General features: G+C 48.6%; 2 protein-coding genes across 10 annotated transcripts in view; both read left to right on the top strand.

The window, feature by feature from the left end:
• LOC138100894 (semaphorin-3D-like) overlaps nt 1–9,198 on the top strand; it is a 36,405-nt gene extending 27,207 nt beyond the window's left edge. For 4 of the 9 annotated variants that reach the window (XR_011146950.1, XR_011146951.1, XR_011146953.1 and 1 more), the window contains 4 exons: nt 658–720; nt 2,367–2,486; nt 3,950–4,058; nt 6,867–9,198. Coding sequence is in view for 4 of the 9 variants with exons in the window: in XM_068998720.1 (XP_068854821.1) it covers nt 658–720; nt 2,367–2,486; nt 6,867–7,163 (480 nt within the window). In the remaining 5 variants the exon portion in view is untranslated. The other 5 variants (XM_068998720.1, XM_068998722.1, XM_068998721.1 and 2 more) reach the window with 3 other exon arrangements.
• A 453-nt stretch (nt 9,199–9,651) lies between these two features.
• On the top strand, nt 9,652–16,909 carry LOC138100901 (uncharacterized). The gene is made up of 5 exons (XM_068998727.1): nt 9,652–9,725; nt 10,870–11,242; nt 13,647–13,769; nt 15,750–16,043; nt 16,685–16,909. The coding sequence occupies exons 1-5, from the start codon at nt 9,652–9,654 to the stop codon at nt 16,715–16,717; spliced, it is 897 nt and encodes a 298-aa protein (XP_068854828.1). The 3' UTR covers nt 16,718–16,909.
• The last annotated feature ends 45 nt before the right edge of the window (nt 16,910–16,954 follow it).

Raw genomic sequence — 16,954 nt, forward strand, 5'->3', positions numbered from 1 at the left:
TATTTTGTAGAATTCTGCAGGGCAGATTAAAAAAGAAAGAGAAACAGTATCAATATATACTGGCAATTATCTAAGGTCCACAGTTCTTCTCTAAACTTCTGTGTCATTTTCTCAGTAAACTCAGTTAATGTTGATGTTTTTAAACCATGCACTGTTGATTCCTGCCAAATGTACTTTTTGTTCTACAAATTTCCCTTCAGCTGTCCTTAGTTTTTTGAACCTAATTATTTTCATTTGAAAATTGGCAGAAAGAGCTAAGTGGTTTTTTTATAACAGTTCTGCCAAGTCCACTGGACCAAATTCTTACAAATGTAATTTGCCTGGCTTTGCAATCAGTTTAGTTTCCAGATGATTTGGCTCATCATAACTTTGAGAGAAACACATAATGGTGACAAGGTGCCCCGGCCAGATTAACTGAATGCTTTTTAAAAGTACATGTAGCCAATGAAGAAATAAACAAGAATCAGGGGGGTTGATTTAAAGCCTCTTAACTTTTTGTAATGGGATCTTGTACTTGAAGTCATGTTCATTTCAATTTACATGCAAGGTCCTTCAACATGCATAAATCTGTTTTAACTGTTTATTCCTGGAATAATCTACAGTCACAGGACAGTGTATAATCTTCATCATCTTTGTCTTGTTTTAACTCTATTACAGATTTACTGGCCTGCAGCAAAAGAAAAGGTAGAATTATGCAAATTAGCTGGGAAAGATGCCCATGTAAGTATGATGTATGTTTTTTATTATGGCTGAGGATTATGCATATCTATGTATTTTTTATTAAATGCAAAAAATGCTTTAGTAAGCTCTTGTTACACTTCTTCTGAACTAATGTCCTAAGTGTTTTTTCTTAATTGAAAAACAAAGTTACATTTCTGTTGGTTTTTAAATATTAATACTTAAAAAAATTCAATCTTGCAGGCATCAATCATGATATGTTGTTCTTTTGTGTAATAAATGCAGCTGAGAGATGAATGGCGTTTCCTCAAAAATGTATACCAGGCAGTATTTCCCTGGAATCCTCTTTTCTCACATTAAAATGCTTCTTTTTTTCTTGGGTGTATCCTGAATGTAACTTCATTATAATTCATTAAAGAAACAGTAGTAGAGCAGTGTACAAATCAACTTAATTTGCAGACAGCTGCAGTTGGGGTTTAAAAAAAAATCTCAGACTCAATGGCTTTTGCCAGAAACCACAAATCTTCTTTAGGAAGTATATTTAAGGTACATACGTGTACACAATACAACTTTTATATGTTTTGTGCAGCACAGATTACGTCATGTGTCTAGAGCCCACTCTAAATGTAAACATTTCCTGGCTGTAAAATAAAATTTCTTCCTTTTCTCTCCAAAAAAAATCTCCAGCATGTCGGTTACCAAGGTATCTTCCAGCTCAAAATGCTCTCAGCTCTCTGCCTGAAGAGTTTAGCTTTTTATTCTAACTTGTTACTACCCTTACCTTTACAGCAGTCAGAACCTAAACAATGCTGAGCATTGGAAATATTCTGATACTGGTGCATGTGGAAGATTTGTGCTGGTCTATTTCTACACTAAGAGAAAAAGGAGAAGGTCCTGAGAGGGAAATAGTTGTTTCGGACTCTCACTTAGATGCAGGGTGATGGCTTGAACATATGAACAAATCCTGTGTGTTCCCTCTGAAGTATCTGTTATGTGTTTTTGTGTTCATTTCGTTCTGGGCAAGGCTAAATCAAGGCTTTTCCCCCAGCCCCATGTATCATCCTTGCAAGCATGCCTGTGCTACTTACCAACAACAACAACATGGAGCAAGCCCAGCTAGAGCCAGGATGTCCCACTGGACTCAGAAATGACCAAATAAAAGTCACCAGTAAGATGTGGTTGGTGCAGAGACAAAGCATGCCCTTGGAAGTGTGTTGAAGCCTTTCAGCCCACCGCAGTCGCTTTAATCATGTGATCTTTGGTATTAAAGCATGTGCAGTACCCTGAGCTGGGAGCAAAGGCAGGAAGACTGGTAGCCAGACAAACCCAGTGGCTCTGCGACCTCTGCCCAATTGTTGACGGGTGGTGTTTGCTACAACACTGGCTGAACAGATTCCCTCCGAACCGTGGTGTGAGCAGACAGTTTCTCGTGGCTGTAAGCATACAGCAGAATTAGGTTTGCAAGTCTGATTGATGAACTGCCTGGTAGATAGCCACTGTCAAGTTATAGTCCTAACAGGTTTGAACTACTTGTAAACAGTTTCTGCTACAGTAGTTCTGAGTTTAAATACACCAATGCTATGGCTGTAACTTATATAAGCTTATATGGCTGTAACTTATATTCTATGTATAATGTGAAAGAGAAGAATAAACATGAAAAGTAACCTGTATCTTTCTTTTCCCAACAGACAGAGTGTGCCAATTTTATCCGAGTTCTTCAGCCGTACAACTGGACCCATGTTTATGTCTGTGGCACAGGAGCGTTTCACCCTCTCTGTGGATACATTGAGCTTGGAACTCACAAAGAGGTAATTTAACTTTCTCACTAGTCTGACATGTCAAGGAATAGCCCTCATCTTGTGTAGCATTCATCATAGATTGGAAAATACTATGTGAGTGTGTAAAAAATGACCTGACAGCAGCTTGCATAAATAACAGGGTAAGTGGTGGATTCTGTGGGTCAGACGGGAACTCTTGTTCTCACATTTGCTATGTGCATATCGCTTTTGAACAAAGCACTTTTCCTCAGGCTTAATACACAAAGTTCTTCAGAATGACACTTCCATGTGATTAACTAAGTGAAGAGAACATCTGACCCAGATGTCTTCCTTTCTAGTAAGTCATTTCTGCACATACTTTCCTTGCGCACACACACTCAGAGTTCAAGATGAAACTTGTGGTTCTGTCTTTAATGTACATATACCGCAGAGGGTTTCCTGTGCCTTGTGCGTGAGAGTAATAAACACTTTGAAAAGGTTCTCTAAGCCTGAGTCCAGAGACAGCATCTCAGGACTTTGCAGTGTGTTGCAGTCTGGTCACCAAGCAGGTCTTGGATGTCCTCCATCACTAGTGGCATATTCCTGAGCTGAAGTTAGCAGCTGACTGGTCTTCATTTACTGGTGACAAAGAAATCACTATCCTAAGTGGTAAATGTTTGAGACCTAACCCCCACAACAGAAGAATTTTAGTGTTGTGTCAAGCAGCCACTTAGTACACAAGTCTCTTTTGAACTCCTATATGTATCACACCTTGGCTGTATTTATCCCACTGATACTGTTCTCAGACAGTGTTGAGATGTGTGTGACCTGTCCCTCTGCTTGCCTGTGGTGCAGGCTTCCTATGCTGCTATAGAAATAGCTTTCTCTTTTCTTCAGGGCTTGGTGAAATTCTATAGGAATATAGGAAATGAGGTTTAAAGTTAATAAATGCAATAACCTGAAACAGAATAATAGAATTATAGAATGGTTTGGGTTGAAAGGGCCCTTAAAAATTATCTCGTTTCAACCTCCCTACCATGGACAGGGATGCCTTCCACTAGACCAGGTTACTCAAAGCCCCATCTAGCCTGGCCTTGAACACTTCCAGGGATGGGGCATCCACAGCTTCTTTGGGCAATCTGTGCCGGGGCCTCACCACCTTCAAAGGAAACAATTTTCTTCCTGCTATCTTATCTAAACCTACCATATTTCATTAAAAGCCATTCCCCCTTGTTCTATCACTGACACATGGAATCGAGGGAAGGTCCTCATGGAAAAAAAAGTGATTAAGCTTGCCCAGACTGAGACCCATAATTATGTACCCCCCAATCTGTGTGTTGGATGACCAACCCAGAGGGGCTGCCTATGCAACAGAAAACTGAAGCTATGAGAGATCTACTTGGTGGTGTTCTTTCCCTAATAAACCATTAATGCTCCTGGTATTGTCTGGTATATCCTGTATAATTTGGCTTACAATGAAATAATTTGTTGGCTTCTTTGCTTTGCTACTTTAGATATTCCGGTTGAAGCAACTGAAATTTTAGATCCCTTGTATCATGCTGGTTTCTTAGCTGAATGATCAAATACACAGCTGAATGGAACAGAACAGCTCTCAGCAAGAGTGTAAGTAAGGCTCTGGTTTACCTCTGGCTCATTAGCAAGATTCCTTATTCACTCTACCATTGCCCTACTTCATTTCAACTACTTCATTTGTGAAGGTTGTTTTCACCAGACCTTATGAAATTATGGATTTGGTCTGACTGTTCAGTCCGGCAGCCAGTCTAGACAAGGGGTCTGTCTCAGTTAGACAGGACCAATTACCTTAGAAAGGAAATGGAAGAAGAATCCTGGCATCGTGTTTCCTAATCCCCTCACTGTCTCCCAGTCCTGCCTCTCCCACATTCCTCCTGCTTGCTCAGCTGCAGTGGTAGGTTGGGCAGTGTTCAGCACTGCTCCTGCCTCTTCTGACAGAGGAGCTCTTCTACAGCCTCCTACTGAGTTATCAGCCTTGAATGGCATCAGGCATATTTTCCCTTTCCTTCTTGGAGCCCCAAACACCCTTCAGCCACCATCCTTCCACCACCTCTCCATATAAATGTGACAAGGCTGGAGGGTGCTGAGGATAGGCCCAGTGATGTGAATTTGACAGGCAGTTGAAAATGTCTCCTTGTAGGAACTGAAGCCAGGAGTCCTACAGGATAAGTCAAAGCACTTTTAGTGCAGATCCATTCTCTTAGTATTTTTTCATTCTTCCGTCCCTCCCCTTTTTAATTTGTTTTTTTTTTTTTCAATTTAAATCTCTGGGTTATAAGAACAGATAATGAATGTCTGGTAATTAGCAACCTCTCCAGGAAGCTGTGGGATGCTTGGGAGAGCCAGGCCCTGAGATAGCCTCACGGAGGCTGTGAAACCAGGCAGTGCTCTGCTGACCTTTGAAAGCTGCTCGTGGATCTGCACAGTGCTCTCCTGGCCAATGCCAGAGCTGTGAAAACAGAGAGGAAAACAGTGTGGATCAGGTGACTCAAAACCACAGCAGACACTGCTTTTGAAGCAGCACAAATCCCCAACAGAATCACACAATTAAAGGGGATTAAAGTCCTTGTCTTGTTATTGCTCGAGTCGCTGCCAAAACTTCTCTTGGCTGGTGAAGAAGAGGCTTGGCCCGGTTGGTGCTGTTAGCCACAGCTCTCCAAGGGATGCTCTTTTCTTTGAAAGCTTTGCCCGAAGTGAAAGCAGGAGGTTAATTCTGTGTGAATGCTTGGTAGTGTCCATTAGTTTGTCGGGGTGAAGCCTGAAATACTTGATGTTGATCTGTAACTCCCTTGGTCCCCTGAGTATTGCTGGGCTTGCAGACAGCCTCTTCACATGTGATAAGGCAAGGGTTCCCTGAGCAGCTCAGGGCTGCACATCCTAGAACTAAGGACAATTGGACACCAGCGTAGCATTGTAAGAAAAAAAAAAAAAAAATCAGTTTAGTTCTGTCCTTGCTCTGCTCACTGTAGGAGCCTGAGAATTTGGTTTGCTGGATATTCCACAGGTTTGGGAAGGTAACGAGTTTTTTGCTGGTTAAATTCTGCTTTGTATGAGCTAGGACGGCTGGAGGAAATTGAATTTATGTTCACAGATTGGAATTGATTTTTCTTTTCTCTTAAGGAGCTGAATTATTCAATATCCTGGGCTTTTGTCTTCTGAGCCTAGAGAGTTTAGGAGGCACCTCAATAACATAGAAAGGTTTGGTCATTTATAATCTGATGTCCATTAAGGATGAATTGAATTAATGTGTTGTGAAGTCTAATCCTATGTGGCCATCTTTGGACATACTTGCTTGTCATTCGTACTCTCCAGGCGTCTTGCAAGTCAGAGGTATGGAAACAAATAATTAAAATCACTTCACCTATTTTTAATCGTTTAAACCATGGAGGTGTTTTGATTTTTTTTTTAAACTAGCTTCTAAAGTTTTTTCTCTACAATAGACATTAAATCCACATTGAATGGGTTTTTGAGTACTAGAGGGATTTTAAGTGTCACAGTAGATAGGAAAGCATGGTGAATGAAAATATGTTAAAAGCCATTCTCTAGGCAATCTCCCTTCTCTTAATGGCAGGACAATTCTGAAGATCAAGTCTCTATACCTGCAGAGAGTTCACTTTACTCCTCTGAGCTATCAATTTGCCTTCAGCAGGACTCACAGTGGATTTCAGCTTAAGTGTGCTTTCAGGAAACCACTGAAAGGGGCAAGTAAAAGAGCCCTTGTTGGCAATTCTGAACTATAAGAAAGCTTCAAATGGATGCTTACAGGAATCGACTTGTTGATTACCCACTGAAAGCATAGGGAATAATTTTTAAATAATTTATTTTCTTTATCTTCCTCTATGCCCTTGTTCTGTGGCCCAGGAATTAATCACACGGTATTTGGAAACGACAAGGAAAAATCTATTCTGATATCTCTTGTATCGTTAGCCTTGTTAAAAATAATAAGAGAGAGCATATGCTCTTTCATTTTAAAAGAGTCTGAACTGTGTCTGCTGTGAACATTATTCAGCAGTCCCTGGAGAAATTTCTGAGTCAGCCAGAATCCCTTCAGGGTCTCCTGTTGCAACACAGTCTATCAGCACTTTCCCAAATAGAAGCCAATGCCTTTTAAGTACAATCCAGCTTTTCACTGGAGTAGAAATGAACAATGCATCTCCTTTTTTTTGAAAATAATTGTATTTTTTTAAGATTTGTGTTTCCCTATAGAGTGACCAGGATACAGTAAAACACTGAATGAAAATATACAGATGTAAAACAGACACAGACTGTAAACATCAATGCTGCGATGACAGCTGCACGATCTAACACATCTTTACTTTGTACATTAGCAGAACAGGCTGTCTAAGTGAGTTTTTCTCTGTAGCCACACCAGGATAATGAATTTGTGTTTATTCTCAGGAAATGGTATTCCGTTTGGATACCCAGAACCTGGAGTCTGGCAGGTTGAAATGCCGTTCGATCCCCAGCAGCCGTTTGCTTCAGTGCTGGCAGGTAAGGAGCCACCAGAGCCGGGTGCTTCCCTCGGACCTGCGATGGCTCAGGATGCGAGCCCGGGGGCTCAGCAGATGTCACCGCTGGAGCTCCTCTGGCGCTGGTCGTGTTTCCAGTGCTGGTCTGTGCTCTCAGAGCTGGGGAAGCCTTCAGGCTGCAGACAGCACAGAGCTGGAAGGGCAGCCGTGCAAACAGAAGCATTAGAATGCCTGTAAAGCCTCTGTCAGCTGGGCAGGAAGGCAGTTTCATCCTCACCCAGTCATTGCTCCTTTAAGAGGACAACAAAAAAACCTGCAGGGACAGGGAGTGATTGAAGCCCTTTTGGGCCTCTTTCTGCAATTATCAATATGTTCTGCCCTTTGAAGTCTGCTGACATGCACTATTTCCATAACTACGTTTCTGAGGTTTCTATTTACTCGAGTAGCCACTTCTGAAGCTGGGAGCCGAGGAACAGGACAGTGCGCTCTGCCTGCTGCGTGCATCGCAGCACTGTGTGGTCTGACATTTGGGGCCGAGGAATGTCAGCTTGAGTGATTTAAAACCACTCTAAGAGCTACTTTTGTCATGGTTTGGTTCATAGCTTTGGACAATTCTCATTTAACTTGTCTGTCAAGCATATGAATACAAGATGAGAGTGAAGCACCATGACGTTTTCATTTACAGCCAGAGAGCAGTGATGACAATGCTTTGAAGTATCGGTCACTCTGTGTTATAAAAAGAATATGACTAATGTTCAGTCTTTATTCTCAGATAATAAGATAGATGATTTGTGATTCTGACCCTACAGATGGGGCAGGACTTCCTTTATTAAAAACAATAGATTAAAGCCTGTGCTTATTCTTCTCAGAGACCCCTAGTACTCTTTAATGACTGTGAAGTCTATTTTTAAAATGGGAATCCAGAAACTTTAACTTTTTTTTTTTTTTTTAATGCAAGCAGTAGAACTCTGTGATTTATTGCAGCATTTCCTAATTTCAGTAGCATTCTAGTGCTTTGACTGTTCTATTAAATCTTGTGAAATGAAGAAGCTGCTCTCCTTTAGCTACCTAAGACATGAACTTTGCTACGTAACAATTTTTTGCTCTAGATAAAATTAAGGGTCAGGGTATTCTAGTATCCCTTTTTTGATTGTGCCTGGTGTCAAGTGCTTCACAATAATGTACAAGGAGCACTGTAAAGAGTTACAGGCCTGACCAGAGAATGTGTTTCTGCTCTATCTTTGGATGCTAACCTTATTCCCAAATGAACGAGGAGAGCAGTACAGTTCATGCATAAGATGCTGCCCTGGAGCTCAGGTGAGATCATTTCCCATCTCTGCCACTGATGAGCAGAGTAACCTTGGTGTGTCACTTCTCTCTGTCTACCGCCAAATGGCAGTAAAGATTACTTGTATCCTTCAGAGAACACTTTTTATTCAGTTATACATTTATGAGCTAAGTAATATCTAACTGTATTTTCACTCATATATGTAAGTTAATGCAGCTGAGTAATTTTCATTCTTTGTAGAAATAGGTCATCTGAGTACTACATGACATATCACTTCAAGTAAATCCCACAGATAAATTGGAAAAACTAGTCCTTTTGACTGAAGAATCACCTGCTGATCATCCATCCTCTATTACAAATTACCACTCACCAAAACTGTTCAGGACGTAGCAGGAACTTGGAATGAGAGATACCAAACACTGAGAGAAGTGCTGAAAGTGCCTTGTCAGCAGAGCCTAAGCAAGGATGGAGAATTTCTGTTGGCCCTTCAGATGCATCGATCACCGAGTGCCTGTCAGTTGGCAAACACCAATTACCCTGCCCATTCCTCATTATGACAAATACCTTTCAGAACGCACTATTGCCCAATAATCTGTCTTGTTGTACAGTGATAGTTTGTAATTAAACTTCTTGTTCCCTGGAGGGCCCTAGTTTTGGCTTCCTAAGAGAGAAAGTGCAATGTGATAGATGTATCGCTTTTTTTCACTTCAGACGAATGGAACAAATGTCCAGATTTGCCCGAATGACTGCCAAAATGCAATCTTTAAAAATTCAAAACAAAACAAAAAAACTAGCAGTTTGTTTATTTGAAGGAATTCTGCCAGTATTTGGAAGCAACATAGATGCAAGAACAAATGGTTATTTAATTATTTTAAAGCACTAGTATTGTATTTATTGGCCTATTGTTTGTCCTAAATTCAGCTGTTTCCATGATGTTTAGTCTTCTTAATACAAAACGTAAATTCACAGTTAATATCCTGAGGATTTTTAAAACCCTGGGCTAGGGACGGGCACAGGGACAACGTAAGGGGGGGCTGGGCTACCGCTGGGCCCGCAGGGGCTGGAGGGGGCGGCGGGAACACCGGGGCTACCGGCGGAGCCGCCCCGCTGGGACAAGCGGTGGAGCCGCGGGCGGTGCCTGAGGGCCGGGACAGGCGGGACCTCGGGCTCAGGAGCGGCGCTGCAGCTGCGAGCGGCGCCACAGGAGCCTGGGCTTGGGGGGGGCAGGCGGCAATGGAGGGGGCGATGCTTCCAGGGGTCCCAGCCCTTCTCTTTCTTGTTTCCCCTTTGCGCCTTTCCTTGGGTCTCTGACAGCTTTAAAATTCTTATCCCTTAGACCCTATGTTTCCCACCCAGCATGAAGCGTACTTGCTTTCTTCTGCGTTAACGAGTTCTTTGGAATTTATAAATACTCGTATTAGCGGTGATGGCGCCCGCCCGCGGAGTGATCCGCCAGGAGGGACTATTTGTGATGCGGTCCTGCCCGCGGAGGGATCACCGGTGATGCGGCCCCACGCGGAGTGATCCGCCAGGAGGGACTATTTGTGATGCGATCCTGCCCGCGGAGGGATCAGCGCTGGTGCCGCTCCAACCGCGCGGCCGTGAAAAACGAGCTTCACTCTTTGTAGAATTTGAAGGAAAGTTGAAGAAAAGGGACAGTTTAATGAAAGTTTAATAAAATCAGGAGACAGCAGCAAAAACGCCGCTACGGCCGGGTGCTTCGCAGAGAGACAAAGGCGCACCTTTACAGCCAAAAGAGCCTCTTTAACACCGAGCTCCCTCTGCCGGCTCCCAATCCCAGCCCGCGCTCCCGGGCAGGGTTTCTTTCGGACCAGGGCTGCGTTTCCATCCTCCGCTCTGGGAGTCACCAGGTGCGTTAGGAACGAGCCGATCCCGCTCTCTGAGACACAAGGGCTCGCTCCAGGAGACTGTTCCTGTTCCTCTGTTCCAGCCGCTCTGCTCTCCCCAAAGCACCATTTCCTCGGAGCTCCTCTGAAACTGCATTTCAATGGACCGAGGGCTCCAGAAGCTGCAGAGTCGTGCAATGGGGTTTTTTTGGGAAGCGACCTTAAGCTCTTGCAGTTCCACCTCTGTCATGAGAATTTCAGGGCTCTAAGACTCACAGAACGATTTGGGCTTGGAAGGACCTTAAAGCTCATCCAGTGCCACCGCTGCCACGGGCAGGGACACTTCCCACTGTCCCAGGCTGCTCCAACCCCAATGTCCAGCCTGGCCCTGAGCACTGCCAGGGATCCAGGGGCAGCCACAGCTGCTCTGGGCGAACTCTGCCGGGGTCTCCCCCACCTCCCAGCCAGGAATTCCCAATTCCCAATCTCCCATCCATCGCTGCCCTCTGGCACTGGGAAGCCATTCCCTGTGTCCTGTCCCTCCGTCCCTTGGAAATCCTTTCTCTATCTTTTCCTGCGGCCCCTTCAGGCACTGGGCGGCCCCCGCTGGGTCACCCCGAAGCTGCTCCTCTGCCGGCCTGTCCCGGGGTGTCCGGTGTGTCCCTGTGTGTCCCTGTGTGTCCCGGTGCGTCCCGGTCTGTCCCGGGGTGTCCCGGTGTTTCCCGGTCTGTCCCGCTGTTCCCCGTGTCGCTCCGCGCGCGCTGCGCCACGTGACTCTCCCACCGCCCCGCGGGGAGGGGGGGCCTGACCCGCGCCACGCCCCCTGCGCGTGCGCTCCGCCGGGGTCACGTGGTTCCCCGCGCGTCACGTGATCGGGGCGGCGGCGGCGGCGCGGGAGCCGCCGGGAAGCGCCAGGCGGGACCGGGCCGGGATCGGGCCCAGCGCAGCCGCGGCCCTGCCCGAGCCCTGCGAGCCGCCAGCCCGCCATGGACCGCCGGGACCTTTCCGGATCGGCCGCCCGCTTGGCAGCCGCCCCCCCCTCCCTCCGCCGGGCCCGCCCCGCGCCCCCCCCGGCGCTCCGTGACTCGCCGGCGGCTCCGCGGCTCCTCCGTCGTTCGCCGGTGGCGGCAGCCAAGAGATGGTGCGGGCCTAGCGGAGCGACCAGCGCAGGTGAGCGCGGCCGGGCCTGGCCTCCCGCCGGCACCGGGGCAGCGCCGGGGCCGCGCCGTCCCCGCCCCGGGCACTCCCGGCACATCCCGGCACCCCCTGGGCGGCCCCGGCCGGCCCGAGGGCGGCATCGGCCGCTCCAGGCGCAGCTCCCGCCGGGACCCGCGGCTTTCCCCGCGCTCGCGCCCCGCTGTGGGGGACACCCCGGGAGGGCGGGGGTCCCTCCCCGGGCAGCGCAACCCGGGGCATTCCCTGGAACGGGGACTCGGGGCGGGCTCGGGGCCGGCGGGGCCGCTGCGCTGCCCTCCCCGCTGATGGGTTGAATGGTGTTCCGCTCATTGGCTTTGTCAGGGCTTTGTTCCTTCCCCTTTGCTCTCCCGGTTTGCGGCCGGAGCCGCTCCGGGATGGAGCGGGCCAGCACCGGCACGGGCTGCGGGGCTCTGGGGGCGGCCGGCGGCTCTGGGCGGCTCCGCGGGGCTGCCGTGCTCGGGGAATTGGCTTCCGCCGGCTGCTGCCGAAGGTCAGCGAGGGAAGAGTCGCGGGTCCGGACACAATCCCGTCCGGACGGAGTAGGTGGCTCTTACGTAAAGCCTCATCCTTGGGGGGGGGTTGTGTTGGACTTTGTAAAAGAGCAGTCGCTTAACGTTCCTGGGCTCTGGGCTGACTTTTTTCCTTTTTTGCCATTTTTCAATGAACAAACCAAAGCGAGAAAGTGTTGAGAGGTGTAAGCCGGGTATCGGTGCATTCAGTGCTGTGCCTGTGATTCTCTTCTGGAGATGAGCAAGTGGTTCACTGGATTCTGGGGGAGAACTGAGTGCTTCTGCCCAAAGCTCGCTCACAGCCTGGGCAGATGCTGTACAGTGGAAAGGGAAAAGGGGCAGGTGTGGGACCCACTGTCCCCCCGGCTCATCTCTTGCCTTATGACGGCCTTGTTTGGTCATTTTCTCAGGAGTGCCGGTGCTTTGAAGCATTCCCACGTTCCCAGTGCTGGCAGCCAGGCACCCACCTGCCCCTGTGGGACTGCCCAGGCCCTTCCTCAGTGCCACTCTTTGGAATGAGCTGGTTCTGCTGGGGCCTGTGTGTTTATTTGTCACCTGGGCTCCCTCCCAGCTACTGAACTCCTCTCAGGTGTATTCCTAGTTGCTGACATTCCTTTAAAACTACCGAATTCTTCTCTCAGGTCCCTGGCAAACGGGGCTTTGCAGCCTGGGGGAGTTATTGCAAAACGGGGTCTAGTGAAGTGCTCTGCAGGAGTGGTTGTGCACCTGAGTGGTCATTTAATTGTCTCCTCTAATGAGGGAAACGTGATTAAATGATGCCTTTTCCTGGCCTTAAAATCAAGAGTCATACACGGTTCGAAGGGGAAAAGGGATTTTACCTTGGTATTTATTTTAAGGATCCTTAGGTGCACACGTCCAGGTCATATGCATCGAGATGCACCCCGCCGAGTCTCTGTGTCCCCCCCTCTCCCCCAACATTAGGTGTAACATTATAGGTGTTACTAATTAGCATATCTATCAAAGATTCCCCAATGAGAGGCTCAAGTGAGCCCCCCTCCCCAAGGAACCTTCCCCTGGATGGTTCTATCTTGGTTTACAGAATGTGTTCTGGAGAGGACCGTGGGGTCTGGGGCACACTGATCCCTAGCTACGAAGCTTCTAAAATGTTGAGTCTCTCAGCTTGACAAACAAGTCCAAGAAGGTAGGCAAAAAGCACTAGGAATACAGAATTTGTAAAAAGGTACAACAGGGGTATAAAAGAAAAGGCAAAAATCCTCATGGCACCACTAGCAATCTTGTGCCCGTTGCTGGGCAGTTTCAGCTCGTGTCTGTGCTATGTCATGGGTGTCTGTGTTCTGTAGTTTGTGTCCATCCTCTCCCGTGTCACAGGTCTTTGTTACATCTCGGTGCTTTATGGGCCTCGCTCTGGGCCGTAGCGGCAGCGGGGGTCTCTGCTCGCGTGCTTTCCCAGATCGGGCTCATTCCGGCATCTTTACAGTTTTGCTTTTGGAGACCAGGAGAAGTACACAAGATGTTCTCCTCCATCTTCCTTCTCACTTTTGGTAGTATCTTTTCTTTCATGGGCCATGGACTTCTCTATGAAGTGTATTAGACCCTCCTCACTGTGGTAGTTCCATAGGTTCCATTGCCTCAAAGCATATCGGGTCTAGAATTTATCTTCTGGAGAGTTATCTCAAGTCCTCGTGTCATCTTTGCTTCTATTTGGTGTGCTTACACTTGGAGCTGCCCTGCCCTGGCACGTAGAGTCGTGGCTGGGTTGAACAGTTGTAAAACTTTGTGGTTCATCTCTTGGCTGTGGGGTTTTGTGTAGAAAACTTATGGGCCTGGTGTATGGGGATAACTCCGAGCTGTCAGCTACTTGTAGACTGTCTCATGTTGTCTTGCAGGTCCCCGAGGCCGATTCTGATCCCTGCAGTCACCGATGCTACCGCTTTTCCCAGAATCTACCCTTCCACGTCAGGGAGCAGCAGTTGGAAGATGTGTTGAAGCGTCTTCATCGGTGGAGTGTTGTGAGTAAGGGCTGCAAGTCAGTGTGTAAGCTGAAGAAGGGTGTCTGTCTGTGAGAGTGTGTGTCTGTCTGTGTCTGCGTGTGTCAGTCTGTGAGAGCGTGTGTGACTGGTTCTAACCTTGTGTGGGGGATTTTTGCCTTTCAGTTTTTTCAACTGATTTTTAACTTTATAATAAGAAAACAGCCAGCTGTGAGGTTTTTTTTCCCCCATCTGGGTTTTGTTTTTCCTTGGTCCCGTCCTGTCTGCGAGGTGATGTTCATCGCCAAGGTTTGGGTGCAGCCAAACAAACAGCCTCCCTAACAGGGTGGAGAGTACCCAGTGGAGGTTAGGAATACAGGGAAAAGGTGCACCAGCCCTCATACCACCCCTGACAGCACCATTTTCCCCCCACCAGCAGCACAGTGCAGCAACCCTGGAACCCTCACTGCAGCAGAGCTCAGTAACCCTGGTGCTGGGATAACCCTGGAACCCTCAGAGGAGGACAAGCCCCACACCAAAAAGTTAGGGATGACAGCTGCAGGCTGGAGAGTGACAGGTACGGGTTGAGGGCTGGGGCGTGTAGAGCAGGAGTGAGGGGTTCCAGGCAGCAATAGCAGTGAGGGGTATAAAGTAGAGGGGGTTAAAGGTTAGGGGATAAAGGGACAAAAGTCAGGGCATAGGTTGGGGGGTCAGGGAATCAAAGGTGAAAGTCCAGGGGTCGAAGGTCAAGGTGGTCAATGTCAAAGCACAGAGGTCACATGTAGAAGGTTGGGGCAAAGGTCACAGGGCTCAGGGGGGTCAAAGGTCCTGGGGTCAGGTATCATGGGTCAAAAGGCAAGGGTCAAAGGGCTCAGGTTGGGGGGGGTCAAAGGGCAGGGCTCAAGGTGTAAAGGTGGATGGTCAGGGGTCAGGGATCAAAGGTCAAGTTGTCAAGGAATGGGTCGAGGGGTCAAAGGTCAGGGGGGGTAAAAGGTCAAGGCTCAGGCTCAGGATTAGAGGTTTCAGCATGATTTTCCATGGTGGTTCCCAGTGTGGGGACACGGGGTGTGGGGTCAGTGGCGCCGGGGGCAGGCAGGAGCCCCATGGGCAGTGGCCAGCAGCGGCGGGGACGTCTCCGTCCGGGTCGCGCCCCTCCACTCCCAGCAGAAGCCCCCCTGCGCTGTGCGGTGCCCGGCCGCACTCCTTGCCCTCCCTGCCGCTGCCTTCCCGCACTCCCACCGCACCCCCTGCTCCCCTCCAGCCCAGGGAAATGCAGGAAAACACAAAATCATCGAGGTGGAACAGTCACCGGAGCTGCCCGAGCCATCCCCCCGCCTGAAGGCGGCAGCTGCCCAGAGCCGGGAGCACCCAGCAGGATGCAGCTCCTCTTTCCCAGGAGCTGGAGGCAGGGTTTCCCAGGCAGGGGGAGCAGGGAGAATTTCAGCTCCCAGCAGCTCTCTGTGAGTGCTGGATGGACTCTGGGCTGAGCCAGGTGGGAGGTGTGGGTGGTGTTCATGTCCTCAGGAGCTGCTCGAATCCACCTTAAACTCCTGGAGTGGTCTGTGCTGGGAAGAACCTTACAGACCATCCTGTTCAGCCCCTTGCCATGGTCAGGGACACCTTCCTGGGGTGTCTGTGCCAGAGTGGTGGAATGGGCAGGACTTTTTCCCTGAGCCCAATCCCGGGCAATACTGGGGTTCCCATGGGAAGAAGCCTGTGAGCTGCATTTCCGGAGCTGGGAGCCTCCATGCCTGGGAGTGTTCCCAGTACCGCTCTTTGGTTTTTTCCATAACTGGGCATGATGTTTCTCCCCAGAGCAAGGTGGTTTTCCCTGGATTGTTGGGGTTACACACTGGCTGTTTGACAGCTCTGTTGTCTCTTTGTCCTGAATGGAAGAGCGAGGAACGGGAGATGCTCCCAACTGTCACAGGGATGTGGGAACAGCCCAGTTCCAGTGAGGAATGTGACGCCCAGCTTGTGGCGTGTGCCCTGAGATGGTCTTTCCTGTTGTTTTGTCCTTAGAGCCTGTTGGAGTGCTGGCCTGGATTTGGGAGGAGCCAAGTAGCCTGGAGCAGTGAGGTTTTTCCTGTCAGAAATCCATGCTGGGGATGTTTTCCCTGGCTGTCCCAAGGGGAAGGAACAGCTCTGGAGTTTTTGCAGCCACAGGCTGGGGATGCATCCCCTGAAAACCAGTTCAGGATCGTTCATCTGACTCTGTCCCTGACCTGTGGCTTCCAGGGAGCCTTCTGGTCTTCTGGATATTCCCAGGAGAGGATATTCCACCACCTGACTTTTAAGCCAGGAATTGCAAACCCAGTAAGTCAGTCACATTCTATGGGAGCTGCCCCAATGGTGGGATGGCAGAGGGCACAGCCCACGCTGCTGTTTGGGACATTCCCAGCTGGAACGGGAGCCAGCTGGGCATTTTGGAGCGCTGAGGCCACAAGGGCAGCCTTGAGTGGCATTCCCAGGCAATGCTGAGGCATCCCATGCCTGTGGCACGTGGCAACACATGCCTGATGTGGAGCAGAGAGAGGAAGGGAGAAATTCTGAGTTGATGGGAGGAATGGAATTGGGCTTTCCAGAATGGAATTGGTATAGGTGCTGATGGAATCATGGGGTGGCTTGGAAGGGACACAAAGACCCTCTGGGCTCTGTTTTCCCATCCCATGGCAAAGAACACGTCCAAAACTGCCTCCTCACCCTCATGGAATGGCAATGGGTGTTGGGAGCTCTGGCAGGAGCACCTGGAGACCAGGTAAGAATAGCAATGGGATTGTTTTGGCTGCTGCTGGATGTGGTTTTCTCTTTGCAGGATGTTCCTCTGACCGATGTTTTCACAGTAGCTTGCTAGGCCTCATTTGAGGATAATTCCAAGAATTTGGAAGTAGTTGGAAAAGAGTGAGGAAAAAAGGTGAACCTGATCCGTTTCTAGTAATTCTGAACTTCTCTTGCAGCACCATTCTGAAGGAAAGCTGGTTAAAGGATAAAGATGCAGAGGAACAAGTGTTGTCAACCCCCCTGCCTCCCTGACAGAGCAAAGCTTTCTGCAATCCCAGTAAATCTCTTGGAGAAACTGTGGGATCACAAGGTTTCCTAGGAAAGGAAAACTAAGGACAGAGATGAGGAAAGAGGCTTCCAATTAATAATGATTTGATGGAGGTAGGAATGATTCTTGTATGTTTGATGCACCCCTTTTTATTCCTGGGATAATTTTAAATGATTTC

The sequence above is a fragment of the Aphelocoma coerulescens genome, unplaced genomic scaffold (genome assembly GCF_041296385.1).
Source record: "Aphelocoma coerulescens isolate FSJ_1873_10779 unplaced genomic scaffold, UR_Acoe_1.0 HiC_scaffold_151, whole genome shotgun sequence".
NCBI lineage: Eukaryota > Metazoa > Chordata > Aves > Passeriformes > Corvidae > Aphelocoma > Aphelocoma coerulescens.

Coding starts and splice junctions, on each gene's coding strand:
- LOC138100901 (XM_068998727.1), top strand. CDS start 9,652: ATGGCGCCCGCCCGCGGAGTGATCCGCCAGGAGGGACTATTTGTGATG. Junction 9,726..10,869: donor TGCCCGCGGAGGGATCACCG/GTGATGCGGCCC, acceptor CCCCGCGGGGAG/GGGGGGCCTGACCCGCGCCA. Junction 11,243..13,646: donor TAGCGGAGCGACCAGCGCAG/GTGAGCGCGGCC, acceptor GTTGTCTTGCAG/GTCCCCGAGGCCGATTCTGA.